This window comes from Lepidothrix coronata, unplaced genomic scaffold, assembly GCF_001604755.1.
Source record: "Lepidothrix coronata isolate B3197 unplaced genomic scaffold, Lepidothrix_coronata-1.0 Scaffold119, whole genome shotgun sequence".
In the NCBI taxonomy this organism is placed as follows: Eukaryota; Metazoa; Chordata; class Aves; order Passeriformes; family Pipridae; genus Lepidothrix; species Lepidothrix coronata.
The window spans coordinates 786,624-804,782 of NW_016690299.1; the positions used below are offsets into that span (position 1 = coordinate 786,624).

At 51.3% G+C, this 18,159-nt stretch overlaps 2 protein-coding genes across 3 annotated transcripts in view; one reads left to right on the top strand and one right to left on the bottom strand.

Annotated features, from left to right (window-relative positions):
- Nucleotides 1–2,612, bottom strand: part of KLHL28 (kelch like family member 28) — a 14,148-nt gene extending 11,536 nt beyond the window's left edge. The window contains exon 1 of one of the 2 annotated variants that reach the window (XM_017825517.1): nt 2,534–2,612. The gene's annotated coding sequence lies outside the window, so the exon portion shown is untranslated. Of the gene's footprint in view, nt 1–2,474 lie in introns of both variants that reach the window. The other variant, XM_017825518.1, reaches the window with a different exon arrangement.
- Nucleotides 2,613–2,967: 355 nt separating this feature from the next.
- Nucleotides 2,968–18,159, top strand: part of FAM179B (family with sequence similarity 179 member B) — a 29,068-nt gene continuing 13,876 nt past the window's right edge. Inside the window, exons 1-7 of the mRNA XM_017825433.1 lie at nt 2,968–4,449; nt 10,568–10,724; nt 11,209–11,343; nt 11,998–12,294; nt 13,764–13,984; nt 15,003–15,220; nt 17,170–17,270. Coding sequence (XP_017680922.1) covers nt 2,968–4,449; nt 10,568–10,724; nt 11,209–11,343; nt 11,998–12,294; nt 13,764–13,984; nt 15,003–15,220; nt 17,170–17,270 — 2,611 coding nt within the window. The remainder of the gene's footprint in view (nt 4,450–10,567; nt 10,725–11,208; nt 11,344–11,997; nt 12,295–13,763; nt 13,985–15,002; nt 15,221–17,169; nt 17,271–18,159) is intronic.

The following is an 18,159-nucleotide window of genomic DNA, read 5'->3' on the forward strand; positions in this document are numbered from 1 at the left end:
GACAGGGTGGGATTGTTGGGGTGTCCTGGGCAGGGCCAGGGGTTGGACTGGATGGTCCTTGGGGGTCCTTTCCAGTTCAGGATATTCCATGACTCTGCATCAGGGATTTGAGAGAACTGAACAGTGACTAAAATAAAAATAAAGAGATAACTGAAGAATAGAACTGGCTTATTTTAGACCAAGTTTTAAAAGTTCTAAAACTCCTTTGTGCAGCCCAACTCCTGCCTGCTCAGTGCTCCTGGGGAGCAGCCCAGCCCTGCTGTGCCCCCCTCTCCCTCTCCTCTGTGGCAGGGCCCTCCCTCTCAGGGCCCAGCTCTCCATTCCCATTCCATGTCTTCCCTCTGCAAACCAGCCCCACAGAGCCAGGGGGGCAGGAAAAACAGGAGCAGAGGCTCCTGTGCTCTGGATGCATGGAGCTCAGGAGAGCCTCACCTCACCTCATGGCTTTCACTGCCACAACATCCCTGTGGAAGGGGCAGAGACCAGAGCTGGGGAACGCTGGGAGCTGAGCCTGCCTCCTCCATCAGGAGACAACGGTGGGAGCTGCTGAGGAGCTTCCCAGAGCTTCTGAGGGAGCAGGACCCAGGTGGACACCCTGGAGTTACCAGCACTTCACCCCCTCCCAGCCCTGAGAGCCACCCACACTCCCACCATCACCAGGGGGTGCAGAGGGAAGGGTCCTGCTCCTCCCCACAGCTCCACAAAACCCTCCTTCCCAAAGGTTCCACTGGAAGCACGTGGATACCTGCTCTAATTGCAGCAGCATTGCAATTCCAAGGTGCTGCCCACCACTTTGTTCAGCCCCATCCCTGCACAGAGGTGGAGGGGGGGATGTGTCAGCTCCTGGACCACGAGAAACAGCCCCACTGTTCCCCCCCAGCCCTCACTGAACAGCTGATTTCATGGCAATTCGACAAATGATCTCCCAGCTCTCACTCCTTCATCTCAACAATAAGTTCATCATTTTTAGAGCTCCTTAACTGACACCTCCCTTGCAGGGAGCCCACTTAGAAGTGCTTAATCTGAAAGAACAAAAGGGGTTGCCAAGGTTTAAATGCAGAGTAGAAAGCACTGACAGGGATGTGAAGGATCACAGGTAGGGAGGGAAACCTCCTACCCATGGAAAGATATAGAAGCTCTCCTATTATAGCTCTACAGTAAAAAAAAAAAATAACTGAAAGTATTTTAAGCACACCTGTAAAAGGCATGATAATATACAAAGTTTTCCCTATCAAAGTTTTGCAGCACAAATTGGAGGAATTAAAAAAATGAATTAAAAAAAAAAGCTCTTCAGCAGCTAAAACACTTTATTTCCCCTTTGTGTCTGTGCTCTGGTCAAAACTTGATTGCACAAACACAGACACGTGGCAGGGAAAAGGAATGGTCACAGCTCAGCTTTATAACTATATAATTATAAATAACTATATTTAAGTCTCTCTACAGCAAGTGAAGTTTTTGTAGCACCCTGGTAGAACCTCTCACACCCCATGCACACCTACACCACAGTTTGCTGGTATTTATTCCACTGCTCAGGAGGAACCAGCAGCTGGAACACGACCCAGCCCTGGACTGTACCCCAGTACAGGGGTTTGTGCCCCCAGCTCACATCAGTGGTCACCCCGGGGCTCTGGGCTGTCAGATTCTCCCAGGTTGGGCTTAAACCTCATCCTGAACAGCAAGTTATTGGAAATAAGGAGGTTACCCGGCAGAGCTGGCTCACTGAGGGATCTGACTCTGCCAAAAAGCAGCGTGTGTGCAGAGCAGGAACCAGCAGCGAGAGCTCCGGGCACTTCTGTGCCCCGAGGGGGAATTTCAGTGCCTGCCAAGCCCCGATTTAGAGCCCGGAATTCGCGGGGCAGCAAAGCCACTGGGCTGGTTCTGGGAGTCCCGAGACAGCACAAACCCCAACCACACCCTGAGAGCCGGGCTGGGTTCGGGTCCGACACCCCGCACACAAAAAGGGCAAGAAAAAAGAAATACAAACAGAGAGCGCCCTGCTGACGGAATTGACGCTCTCCGTGTGTTCGTGCTCAGCGCTGGTGCCCAAATCCAAGCCAGCCTGCGCCGGGGCTGAGGGAGCCGGGCTGGGACAGTGCCCGCAGGGAGGACGGGGCTGGGAGCACCTATGGAAGGTGTCGCCCATACAGAGGGTGGAATGGGACGGGATTCAAGCCTCTTCCAACCCCAACCATTCCGGGATTCCATGAAAACACCACCGGCTCTTGTGCCCTCATCCCTGCCCCTTATCCCCGGCAGCGCCAGGCTGGACCAGGAGCAACCTGTGGAAGATGTCCCTGAACACGGCAGGGGGTGGAACGGGACGGGATTTATGTCCCTTCCAACCCAAACCCTTCCGGGATTGCCGGGCTCCGCCGCTGCCGGCTCACACGGGGGTCTCCCCAGGGCGGGTCTCCCGAGCACCCGAGCCCGCTCCCGCTGCACCCCGCGCCAGGAGGCGGCGCTGCCCGCTGTACCGCGGCTCTCCCGGTGCTCGGTCCCAGTGATTTGTCCCGGTGCTCTATCCCGGTCCCACCTGTCCCGGTGCCGGCCCGGCCCGGCCGCAGCGCCGCTCGCTCCGCTCCTCACCGCCCGCGACGTCACTTCCGCCCGGCCCGCCCCACCAATCAGCGCCCGGGACGCCGCTCACACCCACCCCTGCCCCTTCCCGGCCGGGATCACCTGCACCGCGCGCGGGGGGGATGCATTACTGGTTCGCTTCCCCACCGCTCCCTAGCGGTGCCCTGTCCCCGCCGCTCCCTCAGAACCGCTTTGCGCTCCATCACCGGTGCAGTCGCGCCCCGTTTCACCCTCCGCGAGGTGAGGAGACGGCGCGGAGATATGTGCGTGTCCCCCCCCCGGGTGGCCGCGGCGTGGTGTGCGCCGCGTCGGCGCGGTGCGCGGCGCCCCCTGGCGACGGCGGCGTTGCCGGGCGGGGCCTGAGGGGCCCCATGGCCGCGGGCCGGGGACATGGGCGAGCCCGGCGGGCACGGGCCGGGACACGGACCGGGACACGGACCGGCATCGGCACCGGCATCCAGCGCACACGGACCGCGGGGCCGCGGCCGCGCCTGGGAGCGCGGCGCCCCCGCTGAGGAGGCTCCGGGCACGGAGCCCCCCGGCCCCGCTGAGGAGGGTGCGGAGCCCCCCGACCCGCGTGAGGGCTCGGGGCACACGGAGCCCCCCGGCCCCGCTCGGGAGGGCCCCGGCGCGGGGCCGCTCCACCCGCGGGGGGATGCGAAGGACACGGAGCCCCCCGGCCCGGCCGCCCCGCGGCAGGACCCGGGCACGGCGCCGCCCGGCCCGCAGGAGGGCTCGGGGCACGCGGAGCCCCCCGGCCCCGCGCGGGGCGAGCCGGGCTCGGAGCCGCTCGACCCGCAGCAGGACGGGGACGACTCGCCCCCGCCCGGCCGTGCGGAGCTGCCGCTGGTGCCCGCCGAGCTCCGCGCGCGGCTGCTGGACCCGCGGGACTACCGGCGGCGCGCCCAGGCGGTGGAGCAGCTGCGGCGGGCGCTGGAGGGCTGCAGCCCGGCCGCGCTGAGCGCCGCGCCCGCCGCCGCCCTGCGCGGGCTCATCGCGCTGCTGGACGCGCTGCTGCGCGACCCCAACTTCGCGGTGGCGCGGGGCGCGCTGGAGGCCACGCGGCTGCTGGCGCTGCGGCTCGGCCGGAGGGTGCCCGCCGTGCTCGCCCCGCTGGTGGCCGCGGCCGCGCGGGCGCTCGGGGACACGCAGCCCGCGATGCGCCGGGACAGCGCCCGGCTGCTGCTGCGCCTCATGGGCGCCGCGGGGCCGCGGGCCGTGCTGCGGCTGCTGCTGCAGGAGCGGCTGCTGCGCCACCGCAGCGCCCGGCTCCGCGAGGAGCTGCTCAACACGTGCACGGCCGCGCTGCTCACCTACCCCGGCGAGCAGCTGGACCTGCCGCAGCTGGCGGCCGCGCTGGCGCCCGCGCTGCTGGACGCGAAGCGCAGGGTCCGGCACGCCGCGCTGGAGGCGCTGGCGGCGCTGGCCGCGGCCATGGGCGCCGGCGGGACACAGGCGCTCTTCAGCGCCGTGGGCGCCCTGGAGCTGCGGGCGGGCGGCGCGGGGGCCGTGCGGGCCGTGCGGGCGCGGCTGGCCAGGAAGGCGCTGCCCAGGCTGGGCGAGCAGGGATTCGTGGAGTACGGCCTGCCCCTGCCCTCCGCCGGGCACTGCCGCGGGCGCTGCCAGCCCCCCGGCGCCGACACCGAGTGGCTGCTGATGGGCAGCAGGACGCAGAGCGCTCGCTGCGGGTGCCCCGGCGGGGAAGATGCGCCGCACGGCCCCGGCTCCAAGTGTGCCGAGCAAGGGATGAGCCCCAGGAGAGTCCTGAGCGCCGGGAGAGGGAAGAACAAGCTGCCGTGGGAATCCGAGCTGGCCGGAGACAGGGAAGGTGGCTCGGGAGTCAGGATGCCGTTCCCGAAGGGTGTGGAGCAGGTATGTAACTCCCTGGCATCCTTCATCCTAAGGCATTTCCAAGGGGAAGTTGGAAAGTTGTCAGAGGCTTGTTAAGTGGCAGCTATTTGGGAGGGATGGCTGGTGTTTTATGTGCAAGGATTTGTACCCTCACATCTGTCTGGGAGTGCAAGTTTGGGAATTCCTTGTATCAGATTTAACCAAACAACTTATCACTTAATAAACATAATTTTTGATATTACTGGGCTCCCCGAGGCACTTCTTAGGCCTGACCATAGTGACATGTGTGTGGCATGTCAGCAGTGACAGGTGAACCCCAGGGAATGAGCACAAGAGTGGGGAAAACACAGCCTTTGTTTGTACATTTGTGTTTGAGAGCACCTGCCTGAGTGCTGAGAGTGTCCTGAAGCTGTCTGGGGGAGAACTGACCCATTCCTTCAGCTCAGGCTCTGAAGGCAGAGCTCTGGAGTGGGGGCTGAGCCAGGGCTCTTTGACTGCCCTGGGATAAACCTGCAGGCTGCCAAATGCCTGGGTGGCTCTTGCTGCTCAGGCTGATCTCACTAGGAAAAATGTAGGTCAGGCTGGAACAGCAATTCTGACTGAGTTTTGATTTTATCACTTACCCAGTCAGCAGCTGGAAAGGGAAGGAGTTTCTGGAATATTGTCCAGGTCGTTTTGCCTTTGGCAGTGGTGCTGTGACACGTGTTTTGGATACAACCCCCACGTGTGGTATCGGTGTGTGGTGGGTTTTCTGTGGTCTTTGGGGTTTTTATAAGTGGAGACGTTTGATTTATCATGTCTCAACCTCCTGTGATTGAGCTGAAGCAAAGAGATCCCAGAAAATCAAAGGCTGTGCAGAGGAGATTCCTCCTGCCACATTTACATAGTGAGAATTTAATTCCCAGTTGCTTGGTAACTTGTTGCTGTGCTGGATGAGGTCATGGACAGTGAGTGCTCCTCTGCAGCCAGGCTGTTGGGAAACTCAAGAGCATAAATAAACGTGAGTTCATGTTTCTGTACTGTAAAACCCCAAAGTTCATGTCTAGACCTGAATGCAGATGTGCTCATCCCTTCCTTGGTGTCTGTGTTACCTTTAACTCAGGCCCCTAAAGAGATCTGTGTCTTTTTGAGTTGATGAATCAGGCAGCTGAGTTCCTTTGGGATGCCTACAAACAGGCTCTGGACACCAAGATATGTAGGAAACACCTCCAGAGCAAGAAGGGTTTCCTTTTTGAAGCAGTTTTGCAGTATTGACTAAGACAGCTTGTAGAAATATCAGTTGCCAGTGCTCTCCAGGCAGGTTGGGCTGAGCCCTGTGCTGCTGCTCTGTGTGGTTTTCTGAACACAAAGCAAGTTAATACAGGCACCAAAGCCTGGCTGGAGCTTGGAATGGGGGAAGGTGCTCTGGAGATGGTCCTTTTCTAAAGGAATTAACCTTTTGTGCACGTGGTTGTGTTTATCCCTGTAAAGTGGGAGGAGTGCCCAAGGTTTCCAACCCTGGAGAGAGGGAGAGAAAGCAGTTCACTTCTGGATTCTGTTTTGTTGATATTCAGAGTGCATTTAGAGATGCAGTGTCAGTCATAGAATCATGGAGTGTTTGGGTTGGAAGGGATCTTAAAGATCACATTTCAAACCCCTGCCATGGGCAGGGACACCTTCCACTAGCCCAGGTTGCTCCAAGCCCCGTCCAACCTGCCCTGGGACACTTCCAGGGATCCAGGGGCAGCCACAGCTTCTCTGGGCAACCTCTGCCAGGGCCTCCCCACCCTCACAGGGAAGATTTCCTTCCCAAGAATTTCCCGTCCTTGGGACAGCCCTTCTGAACTGAGATTGCCATGAGCTGTATAAATAAAGCTCCTTTGCTGGGGGCATCCAGAAATCAGTGTGTGTGTGGGAAGGCAGCCCTGGATCTCCCCTTAACTCCCTCCAGTGAGGTAAATTCATTTATCATGCATGGAATTCTGGTACTTGACTTGACATTTAAAATATTAATTATTAATTCAGACATTCCTTTGAAATGAATTTGCTTAAAAATTAACTTCTGGAGTCATTCTGTGGCTGAAGGGATGCATGGAAGGAGCTTAATGTTTAAAGCAGTTTTCCTGCCAGGATTTTTAGGGTCATGTTACACAGTGGCTGTCCAAGGCCATGTCTAGACTTTCCTGATCAGATAAGATGTGAAGTAAAACATGTGTAAGTTAATGTGTACTAAAAATAAAAGGTAGATAAAGCACAGTGACTCCAAGGGCTTGGCAACTTCTCCAGAGAGTTGTGGATTCTCCATCCCTGAAAGTGTCCAAGGCCAGGTTGGACGGGGCTTGGATCAGCCTGGGATAGTGGAGGTGTCCCTGCCCATGGCAGGGGGAGGGATGAGGTGGGCTTTGAGGTCCTTCCAACCCAAAGCATTCCATGATTCTGTCAGTGCTAGTTAATTGGGTTCTTGACGAAACATTTCTCAAGTAGTTGAACTCAGCCTGCTGTGACCAAACCTCCTGGTTCTCCAGTGGTTTCCCAGCCTTGCCATCCATGAGGGGTCACACTAGTGAGTCCAGGAATGCTGCAAGCAATCCCAGATTCCCTTTTGAACTCTCATCTTCTCTGACTCTGTAACGTGAAGGACAAGGTGGTTACCCCAGAATGAGCTAACAGAGTTCTCACTGACCTATTGGTAGCTGAGCCTTCCCGTGTTTTCCTTGGAAATTCAGTGTGCTGTATGGAAAACACCATGCCTAGGGATTATTGTAGGGCAAGAGTTACCCCCTGTGAAACACAGACCGTGCATCTGCTGTTGGAGGTGCCTTTTGGTACCCAAAGGTTCCCTTTTGGGGGAAACAAGAGCACTTGAACATCTCTCTGATGTTTCCAGCCCTGTCACAAAGTACTTGTGACCTCTGTGATCTCCCATAACTGCAGTGCTGGGCAACACTGTGGAATTCTCCTCATTTCCATCCTGATCCCATAACAGAGAACCTCAGAGCTGGGCTTTGTGGGGACCTCAGTGGGTGTGCAAGTGTGAAATCAGATTTATGGAACAACAGCTCTCTGTTTTAGCAAGGATCAGAGGCACACAGAGTCAGTGGGATAAGGCTGCCTGTTCTTGGGAACCTGGGGTGGCACTGGCACGGGAGCTCTGGCCTTTCTGGAGGCTGCAGGAGTATTTTGGGGAGATATCATTCTGTATTTGTGTATTGTAGGTCTTTTTCCTGGGAGCCTGTGGTTGATGCTGCTGGGTGTTGGATCAGGAGAACCTTTTGTCTGGCTGGGTCTGGAACAGCTGGGATAGTGGAAGGTGTCCCTGACAGTCAGGTGTGCCTGACAGTGGTGGTAATGGTGGAATCTATAGGAACCCTTCTGAGAAATCCCTTTGCTGGGATCTGTCATCTACTCCCCTGGAACATCTGGCAGCTTTGGGTTTGCCTTTACTTCCCACTGCCCTCAAGCCCATGTTTAGCAAATTAGTAATGCTGTAATTATAATTTGTGCACAGGGAAGCAGAGTTTTTATCCCTGTAGCTGGGACTGGAACAGCTGAGTGGAGTTGTACAATAATGGCAGTGTTTTACTTTACTCCTTCTGCATAAATTGCTTTGTCCATGTGGAAAAATGGGGCCTAAGTTTGTCCTGCACCAGCTACTGAGAGGAAAATTAACTCCATCCCAGCTGAAACCAGGCCACAGGAACTCATACAAGTGACATCTAGCTGTGGATTGGAAGATGTGTGGATGGGAAATGCTGTTTTCTGATCCCGGAAGCAGGAATGCCAAGGTTTCATCTCTTTTATCCCAACTGGGATAACCTGGAACAAACCCTTCTCCATTTTCCTGCTGCTCTTTGTCCCCCTGTGAGAAGGGCCCCTGGTGTCCCTCAGGGCCTGCTTGCTGGGGAGGCCCCATCAGTTTTCCCCCACCGTGCTGTGCTTTAAGCACTTGTCCTAAAATACTTCAGTGAGAGTCTAATCCCTGCAGGCCGATTAAGCAGCTTTAGCCCCGGCTCTCAGGGAGGAGCTTTCATGGGGAGCTTTGAGCTTTGGGGCATTTTGGTGGCTTTGCTGAGGGTGCCTCAGGCTGGAGACTCCGACACGACTCCCACCCGAGCCTGGGAAATGCCAACAGGAAATCACAGCGTGGTTTTGGAGGGGAGGATAAAATCGTGGCCGTTTTTGTTGACCACAAACCCCCTCCCAGGCCCAGGGAAGGGTTTCCCCCAAGGACCAGTGCCCACATAGCTGTGGACCTTGGAGCTCAGCTCCCTCTGGGAACTGCTTGGCTTTTAAAGCACTGAATGGAAAACCAGGCTTCACTTATTTATTTACTGCCAACAGGTACCTCACGTGACTTCATTTTCCATTTTTAATGGGAACAGTCTCAGGAGAATTAGGAATACGTAATTAAAAAGTTTGAATTATGAGGTTTATTTTTTTTTCCTTGTTGGCAGGATATGGGGGTGGAATTTCTCTTGGCTTAGGTGTGTATCTTGTGTCTCTTCTTTACTTGGAAAGGACCCAAAGGTTTTGTTCAAACTTCATTATTTAACTACTTATTTAATATTGTTTATATTCCATAACCAATCCTATTTCTCTGTGTGATAGATTAAATATTATAAGAACTTTAAACCAATTAGTGTGTGCTCGTGGTCGTGGTTCTCCTCCCAGGTTTGAAGTTCTGTGCTTTCCTTTGTGATATTTTTGTGAAACCCGATTACAACATTAATTAAACCCTTTAAAGACACTAAACCAGAGCATTTGGCTGCTGTTTGTCTGACCCAGACACGTAACTTGGGGGGCAATCTGTGAAGTCACCCCAAGGTTTCTCCTGGAGCAGGGAGGGTTTGGCAGAGCTGGGAGCTGTTCTGGGGGCCTCTCACTGTCCAAAACAACTTGGATTGGGTGGGCCAGGCTGTGGATTGGGGAGATCATGGAATTATGGAGAACTGCACTTTGATATTCCGAGAGTTTCTGTGAAGTTCCCGGTCAGAGGATCCCATTTGTGTGGTGAACTGAGGCGTTCAGTGAAATGAAAAATAACTATTTTTATAAATCGATGTATTATGTAGGTGTTAGACTACAAATGCCCCATTCACACAGCAGGATGTGAATAAAGGGGTTTTCAGGCTGAACATGGTGCTTTTCTTTCCAATACTGAATAAATATTTCCATTTCTGCTCAGACTTCTCCTTGTGCAGCCTCGTCTGTAAAGGGGAGAGCGGAGGAAATGCAGCCTGGAGATGATGTAAATCACTGATTTCACTAATTCAATCAGGAACCTTCATTTAAAGCATGATCTTTGCTTTGCTAAATACTGCTATTACTGAGATTTTCCCCTAACCTTTGCCCAGTTCTCAGTACAAGCTCCTGATATCCCCAGCTCCAGCTTTTTGACTAAACCTGAAGTTTGCACAGCTCAAGTAGCTGTTCTGTTCTGTGATTTTGTTGTCTATTTAAACACTCCCACATCTAATGGACATAATTCAAAATGTCAAAATTTATGTTAAAAAAAAAAGTAAAAAAAAAAAAAAACAAAACTCAAAATTTAATTTTTTAAGATTTAATTTTTAAAATTTAATTTTTAAAATTTAATTTCTAGGATTTAATTTTTAAGATTTAATTTTTAAGATTTATTTTTTTAAAATTTAATTTTTTAAGATGTAATTTTTAAGATGTAATTTTTAAGATGTAATTCTTAAAGTGTAATTCTTAAAGTGTAATTTTTAAAGTGTAATTCTTAGAGTGTAATTCTTAGAGTGTAATTCTTAAAGTGTAATTCTTAAGATGTAATTCTTAAGATGTAATTCTTAAGATGTAGTTCTTAAGATGTAATTCTTAAGATGTAATTCTTAAAGTGTAATTCTTAAAGTTTAATTCTTAAAGTAAGTGTAATTCTTAAAATAGTACAATTCTCAACCAGTTTATTTTGCTGAGTTTTTTCCCCCTCAATGTGTGAATAGTGCTAACCTCTATTATTTTAAGACCTGGAAAACGACTGAAATGCTTTCTGATGCTTCAAATATTTGAATATCTGGGAGAAGACAACCTTTGCCAAGGTGTTTTGCACTTATCAATGCTGTCTGTGCCCCTGCTGCTTGCCCAGGGCAGGGAAATGTGCTTTCCTTTCACACACAGCTTGTCCTCCTCTTGCCCACAGTTCTCTGCATCCAGTGATTTCCTTCACTCCCCGAAGCTCCAGCCCTCCCAAGGAGTCCCAGCCAGCCAGGAGTTATTTTTCAGTAGAAAAAGAGCTTCCAGGACTTTATTCCAGAGCGGTGTGGAAGTGAACTCTGGGAATTCTGCCGTTTGTGCTGGTGAGTGTGAGCAGGGCGGGGTTCGAGCTGCCCTCACACAACAGACACATTTTGGTGCTTCAGGAGCCAAAAGGCTCCTCAAGAGCCTGGGCAAGACCAGACCTGATTTGTTCTCTCCCCGTGGCCCTTTGTGAGCAGCCCTGAGGCCTTGCCAAGTCTGCTCCCTCGCCGTGTTTGGGGGTTTTTAGGTGTTTGCTTCCCTTTATTGTCACACGCTCAAAGAGGGGATTGTTCCGGGGTTTCTTCTGCCCCCCTACAATTCCCGGTTGGAGCAGGGCCCTGGAGGAACAGCCAGTCCTTTCCCTTTTTCCCTCTGAGCTGTATTAGGGGGTTGCTTAGAGACTCTGGAATTAAATACTCGCAGTGTATTTGGATTTTACACTCAGAGCTGTGCAGAGTCCTAATTCACCAGGAAATGTTGTTGTGCATTCTTTGCTGAACACCACGTGTTTCTGAGCCAGTCATTTGTGTTTGCTCTTGGAAGGTGCTATGGGCTCTCACCAGCCCCAAATTTCAGGGAAGTGTGGGACACTTGGATACCCACAGGCACGGGGGAAGAGTGGCAGTGTGGACTCGGAGTTACAGTTTTTGGGACTGAACAACTGCCAGCAGGACAAAGGTATGTGGGTTGTGACAGTGTCCTAAGTCAGTGCATGGCACTCTGGAATTACCTCTTGATTTCTTTGCTGCCTTAAGAAACAACAGCTGTTACTGAAAGGCTTTCCAGTCCCTGGTCAGACATATTTGTGCCTCCTCCTGTGTATTTTCATTAGTGGTTAATTTACAGCTCCCACCTTTGATATTTGACTCTATCAGGGTGTTACAGCACCACCTTTTCTGTAAAAGAATCAGAACTGTGTTTCACCTACTTGTGTCATCCTTTTATTTTAAATATAGTTCTCCAAAACAAGCCTGAGAAATAGTTTAAGGCTTAAACTCACATTTGGAGGGGCAATGCAAAGTGCAAAATGAAGGTACCTGATTTGCCTGCTTGGGTAAAACCTTCAGGCTTTGACAGTCTAGATGGTGTGTTACTGCATTGCAAATTATTATTATGGTGTATTATTTAATTATTTCTATGATGTATTCTTTTATTATAAATTACTGTGGTGTATTATTTAATTGCAAATTTTTATGGCGTATTGTTTCCTTGTAAATTGTTACAGTGTGATATTTCACTGTGAATTATTTTTGTGGTGCATTATTTGATTGTAAACTATTATTATTATAAGAGCTTATTATCACAAATACTCTTCTGTTTTCCTTTGCCCAGTTTCTTCCAGCCTAAATTTTCCCAGCAAGACCCAGAGAGGGTTTTGCACTCAGGCAGAGCCCACCGTGTCCTTCCAAGGCCTCAGTGCCAGCCAGGGCACCTTCATCCTGCCCTGCTACCCCCTGTCCTCCCCCAGGAACAGCCCCAAGCACCTCTCCTCTCCAGCTGCATCTCCAAGGAGGGCCCAGGACAATCCCATGAACCTCTCCAACTCCTGGCCTCGCAAAAGCTTCGAGGGGCTGCCTAAGCCTGGCTCCCAGAAGCAGCTGCTCAGCCCAAAGTCGGGAGACAACACAGGTAGGAACGTTCTCAGTGTGACAAAAAGGGATTTTGGGGTTGGATTTTGAGGGCTTTCAAGCAGTGGGCAGAAAACCCACAGTGGCAGGTGAGAGGGAGGTGGGCAGTGCCAGGAATGGGAGGGATTTCCAGCTGCCCTGCTCACAGCCCTGCAGGCTCCTCCTAGAAAGTGAAGCCTTTGCCATGAAGCACCATGTGCTTCAGCTCTGCTTTCCTCCCCAGTGATATCCCAGGGAAAGGGCTGTCCTCAGAGGAAAATGAGACCAACCCCCAAAATGGAGCACTTCAGAGAAAGCCAATAAGAAATACCTGTTATTGTTAATGCTCTAATTAATACACGTGCAAGGAAACTGTTGCTCCTGCACTTTGTCATTTATTTGAATCACAGAGGGGTTTGGGTTGGAGGGGACCTGAAAGCTCAGCCGGTTCCAGCCCCTGCCTTGGGCAGGGACACCTTCCACGAGCAGGAATTGCATTTGGGAGTGGACACATCAGATTGCCCCCACTCAGAACAGCTTGTTAAAACCTGGTCACAAACAGCTGCGTCTCTCATGAGCAGAATTGGTGCTGATTTCATCCCAGTTCACACTGACGTGGCACAAACTGCTGTCTGTGCTCTGATTTCCTGTCTGAAGTCCTCCTGTACTCATTGGTGAACCTTAATAATAACCTTGAATAGTTTTAACATTATTTAATCACAGTTGCTTAAACAATTTAGCTGATTTCTTTCAAACACTTACTAAAGGCAATCTTATTTTAGGTCTCTACTCTTTGTTTAGTTTAAATTGATTCCTAATCACTCAGGAGGCTCCTATAAACAAAGGAACAGCTTCCACATCAAATGAAAGAAATCTGTTCGAAATTTCATCTTCTTTGAGACCCATATTTTGTGCACATGTAGCAAATCTCTAACTGAATCCTTTGGGAGTCACCTGTCCCTGGAATGTGCCTTTATTATGTAGATGTGGTTGTCACTTGCTGATTTTCTCTGTGTTTTCCACATGCATTTCAATTTTTGTGTGTGTGTGTTTTGGAGTAACTTCGTTGTTATAGAATTACAGGGGAGTTTGTTAGGGCATGAGTCTTTTTCTCTTCATTAAGAAAGGTAATTACTTTTTAAAGGGACTTATAAGAGCTTATTATCACAAATACTGTTCTGTTTTTTCCTGTGGGGCCAGGAGTTGGACTTGGATGATCCCTGTGGGTCCCTTCCAACTCGGGCTGTTCTGTGATTCTGTGATTCTGTGTTGATATGCACAGGCATAAACCACTAATTTTTATTTTCTTAAAGGAAGGAGACAGTAGAAGTGGGATAAGTTGGTAACTGGGGCTGCACAGGTGTGTTTTGAGCACTCCTTTCGTGGCAGAAGCAGTTCTGGGGTGTGACCCAGAACCGAGGGGGGCAGTTTGTCCTGGGGCTGTTCGTGCCTCCCCTGCAGAGCCCTGACACCTCGCTGTGTGTTCCCCAGGGGAGAACGTGCTGGAGAAACCCTCCCTGCAGCTGCAGCCCACGGTGGTGAGACCCCCCCTGCCCCGGCGGGGCCTGCCCGGGGCCCGGCCCGTGCCCCCCATCCCGCGCCTGGGCAGGGCCGGGGCCAGCGAGGACGCCTGGCTGGGGCAGCTGGGCAGGGAGCTGGCAGCGGGGCTGGCACAGCTGCACGTGGATGCCGAGGAGGTGGACCAGGAAGAGGTGGGTTTAATGTGGTAAAACACACTTTTAACAGCACTGCCCCATCCCTGCAAGTGTCCAAGGCCGGGTTGGACGGGGCTTGGAGCAACCTGGGCTGGTGGGAGATGTCCCTGCCCATGGCAGGGGGTGGGACTGGATGGGCTTTAAGGTCCCTGCCAACCCAAACCATCCTGGGATTCTGTGACTCCATGGCTTTGCCTTTCTGTTTCTGTACCTTCTTGTCCTCTGGTCCCCACTGAAAGGAAGCTGAGGTAGGAGACAGCCAGAGGAGGAATTTTTTTATGTGAAATATATTGAGCAAAAAGAGGGAGAACATGCAGTAGCATCAAAGTCTAGTAATTGTAGGTTTCCCTGCTTATTTGAGTAGGATCTTGTGCTTGCTGGGCACTGATTGCAGCATTTACTTCTGCATGTAAGAGAATAGGTTTAGATGGGGTATATGTAAAATTCCTCCCTGGGAGGGTGGGGAGGCCCTGGCCCAGGTTACCCAGAGAAGCTGTGGCTGCCCCTGGATCCCTGCAAGTGTCCAAGGCCAGGTTGGACAGGGCTTGGAGCAACCTGGGCTAGTGGAAGGTGTCCCTGTCCCTGGAACTGGAAGGGCTTTAAGGTCCTTCCAGCCCAAACCATTCCATGGTTCTGGGACTGTGTGTTGTGCAGATTTGCTGGGGAAAGCCTGGGGTCCCTCTGTGTGTGCCGTGAGCCCTCACACCCTCCCTTCAGTCTGTCAGAAAACATACAGCAGTTGCTGTACTTCTGCAACAGTCTGTCCTGGTGCTTTGGGAAGTGGAGCTGGGATACAGCATCCTTGGGAAGCTGCGTTTGCTTGCAGGATAATTCCTCTTGCGAAGTAAAATAACGGAAGGGATTGTTTTAATGTGATAACCCGAGTGAGTGGTGGTCACATTGCCCAGCAGGGAGTTGAGAATTGGACTGAACACTCAGAAATGTACTTTATTTAGCTTAACACAGTTTCTCCCTGTGCACTGACTGCCCCCTGTCCCTTTTCCCTCCTGGCCAGATGCAGAATTCCCTGCGCTCCCTGCGGAACAGCGCGGCCAAGAAGAGGGCCAAGCTGAGCAGCAGCATTGCAGACCTGGAGAGCCCCGACCCTGCAGTTCCACTGGATGGCTCCGGGGACTGCCCCTCCCAGGGCTCCTCCCCCAGTGAGAGTGGCATCTACAGCCAGGAATCCCTGCCCTCCCCCGTGCCCGCCCTGCCCCGCGGGAGGAGAGTGATGTGAGTGCCCCTCTGTTCCCTCACACGGGCCCTGCTGCTCTTGCTTAAATGATAATATTAAATTATATTTCCTTTTATGTAAAATGGTTTTGCTTAACAGCTTGAGTTTTTTTTTCTTTGTGAATAATTTTTATATCTAAAAATGCAAGAGTTGCATGATTACGTTATTCCAGGTTTTTTGTGGCTTGTAAGGTGAAGGAGTTCCCACAGAGCCCAGGGCAGGGAGGCACTGCCAGGGGAAGTAAATATTTGATGAAGACTTTACAGAAGGGACATGACCCGTGGCTGAGCAGGGGAGGGAGGGGGAGAATGAGTAAGGAGCAAGGATGAGGTTGGCTTATTATGGCCTGGAAATTGAAGAAGGAATGGGTTGGGTTCTGTGAGAAGGGCAAGACAATGTGGATGTTTCTTATTGTGAACAAGAACTGTTTCCATTTCATTGCTGACAGATAATTGTTAGTTTAAAATGCCTTCACAGAGCTCTTCTAAATAGGAGTTGTCTGATGGCACCCTGTAAAGGGCAATAACCCAGTTGGTTATGAGCACTATAAACTGTTTTTTAATGAAATAAAGAAGTTTTTCAGGAATTTGCCGGTCTCAGGGCCAATGATAAAGCTGTTTGTAGCTCTGATCCGAAGATACCTTTTATTTTTGTGTGTACTAAATACATCTTTCTATAGAATCATAGAATCCTGGAATGGTTTGGGTTGGATGGGACCTTTAAAGATCACCCATTTCCAACCCTCCCTTCCATATGGCTGGCATACAACTGTATTAATAGAACAGAAAGAAGGAGAGGGAATAAAAAAGGAAAGGTTTTTGAGGCTGGAATGATTCACAAGCAGAAGGTTTTCACAGTTGTGCAGCTCAGAACCAGTTTATATTCACATCCCTTCCCTATATACATCACTGCTGAGTCAGTTTTATAAATAGTATTTAAAATACCACAATAAAGTGCTGGAATACCTAAAAAGTCAGGGCTCTAAACTCCTGAGTGTCCTGCTGTGCCAGGCAAGGCCATGCCCTGTCCATCATGCCATGGCCATCAGGCTGAGCTTAATGTTTTACAGGATCCACAGAGCCAGGGATTCTGACCCAGCAAGGAGGGGAGGCAGTGAGGCTGACTTGGGAGAAGTGACAGAATCCATCCCCGATGACACTGAAAGCCTTGGAATGTCCATAAAAATGCCAGAGAGTTTAGCTCAGATGGTGGTTTGTGAGCACTGGAATAAATTGGCCTTGTCTGTTCACAAAATATCTGTGGTTGGGCAGCAAGAATGTGGGGTTTGGGTGTGTTTGCTCTTGGAATGATTTGGTTTATCTGCTGATAAACTGCCATGGGAGCTGGATACTGGTATTAGTGACGTTCCATGAGCATGGACCTTCCTTTGGATCTTAAAGAGTGTTTATTTGTGTGTATTTTAGCCCCAGTGAGATGTGGAGCAGCTCCTGTTTCCCTGTGCCCTCACCCAGCTGGGCACAGAGCTCTGGGCTGAATCATCTTTAATATTCAGAGAATCATTAAAAAAAAAGAAATATTAGTTGTTCTTGTAGATAACAGCATTTTCCTGGTAAACAGGAACAGCTGGGAACAGCTCATGCCTGGGAGTGACAGATGGATTTGGTCACTCTGCTGTGCCAGGCTGGAACCAGCATCATCAGTCCCCAGGCCAAGCAATTCCTTCCTTTTTGAATGTATCCCAAATTTATTCCTGGTGTAAAGTTTCCTCATGAGAGTTGTCTTTATGTTGTTCTTCATAATGGACCTGCTCATCAAATAATTCCTCCTGGATTCATTTTCCTCTCCAACTCAGTGTGGGCATTTGTGGAAATACTGGAAATATTTGTCCAGGGAGAAACTGAAATCTGTTGTTGTTGTTGTTGCTGTAAAGTGTTCTTAGCTGGGTTCTGACTAGAATTGTACCTATAAACTGTGTTTATTTGAACAGGTCAGACACCTTTCCACTGCTTGGCAGCAAATCCCATCCTGCAGAAGGATCTCCACGGAGGAGCAGAGAGCCAGGTGTGGCAGAGCACCCCTGCAGCACAGGTGTGTTCCTGGCAGAGCACACCCTGGTCACTGAGGGCACAGAATGGCCACTGGAGGAGGCTGTTCTCACGTGTTCTGTGAGCTCACATCCCTTCAGCACTTAAAAAAAGGTCATTTCTGGGTGCTTTGGGGTCCAACTGGGGTTTTAGTGGTGCTCAGGTGAGAAGGAGCTCCAGGCTTGCAAGCAGTTCAGTTCCTGGTGGGAAATTGAGGCTCAGTGGTGCTGTTGAGTTTTACCCTTACAGTGAATTCTACAGATTCCTGTAATGGGCAGAAACCTGTGATTATTTGTGTTTCATCAGCTTGGATTCAGCTGGCTGGAGGAAAGGAGCTGGGGGAGCTGTGTGCACAGGATGGATTAGGCCATGGGTTTCCCAAGGAACAGCATAATGAGAGCAAATCCTGCCTGTCCACGGCAGCCCATGCTGTGGGTAATGGTTTGGCATTCCTTGGATGAAAAGACCTTTATGAGGAGTTGACCTTCAGTGTAAAATAATGAGCAGCACATTTATTTTGCTTATTGAGCCCGTTAATCAGGCCCTGGCCCTGCTGGGAGTGAAGAGCTGAGAGCCTGATAAGGTCATGGAATCACAGGATGGTTTGGGTTGGAGGGACCTCAAAGCCTATCCAGTGCCACCCCTGCCATGGGCAGGGACACCTTCCACCAGCCCAGGTTGCTCCAGCCTGGCCTGGGACACTTCCAGGGATCCAGGGGCAGCCACAGCTTCTCTGGGCAACCTGGGCCAGGGCCTCCTACCCTCCCAGCCAGCAATTCCTTCCCAATATCCACCTATCCCTGCCCTCTGTCAGTGGGAAACCATTCCCTGTGTCCTGTCCCTCCATGCCTTGTCCCCAGTCCCTCTCCAGCTCTCCTGGAGCCCCTTTAGGC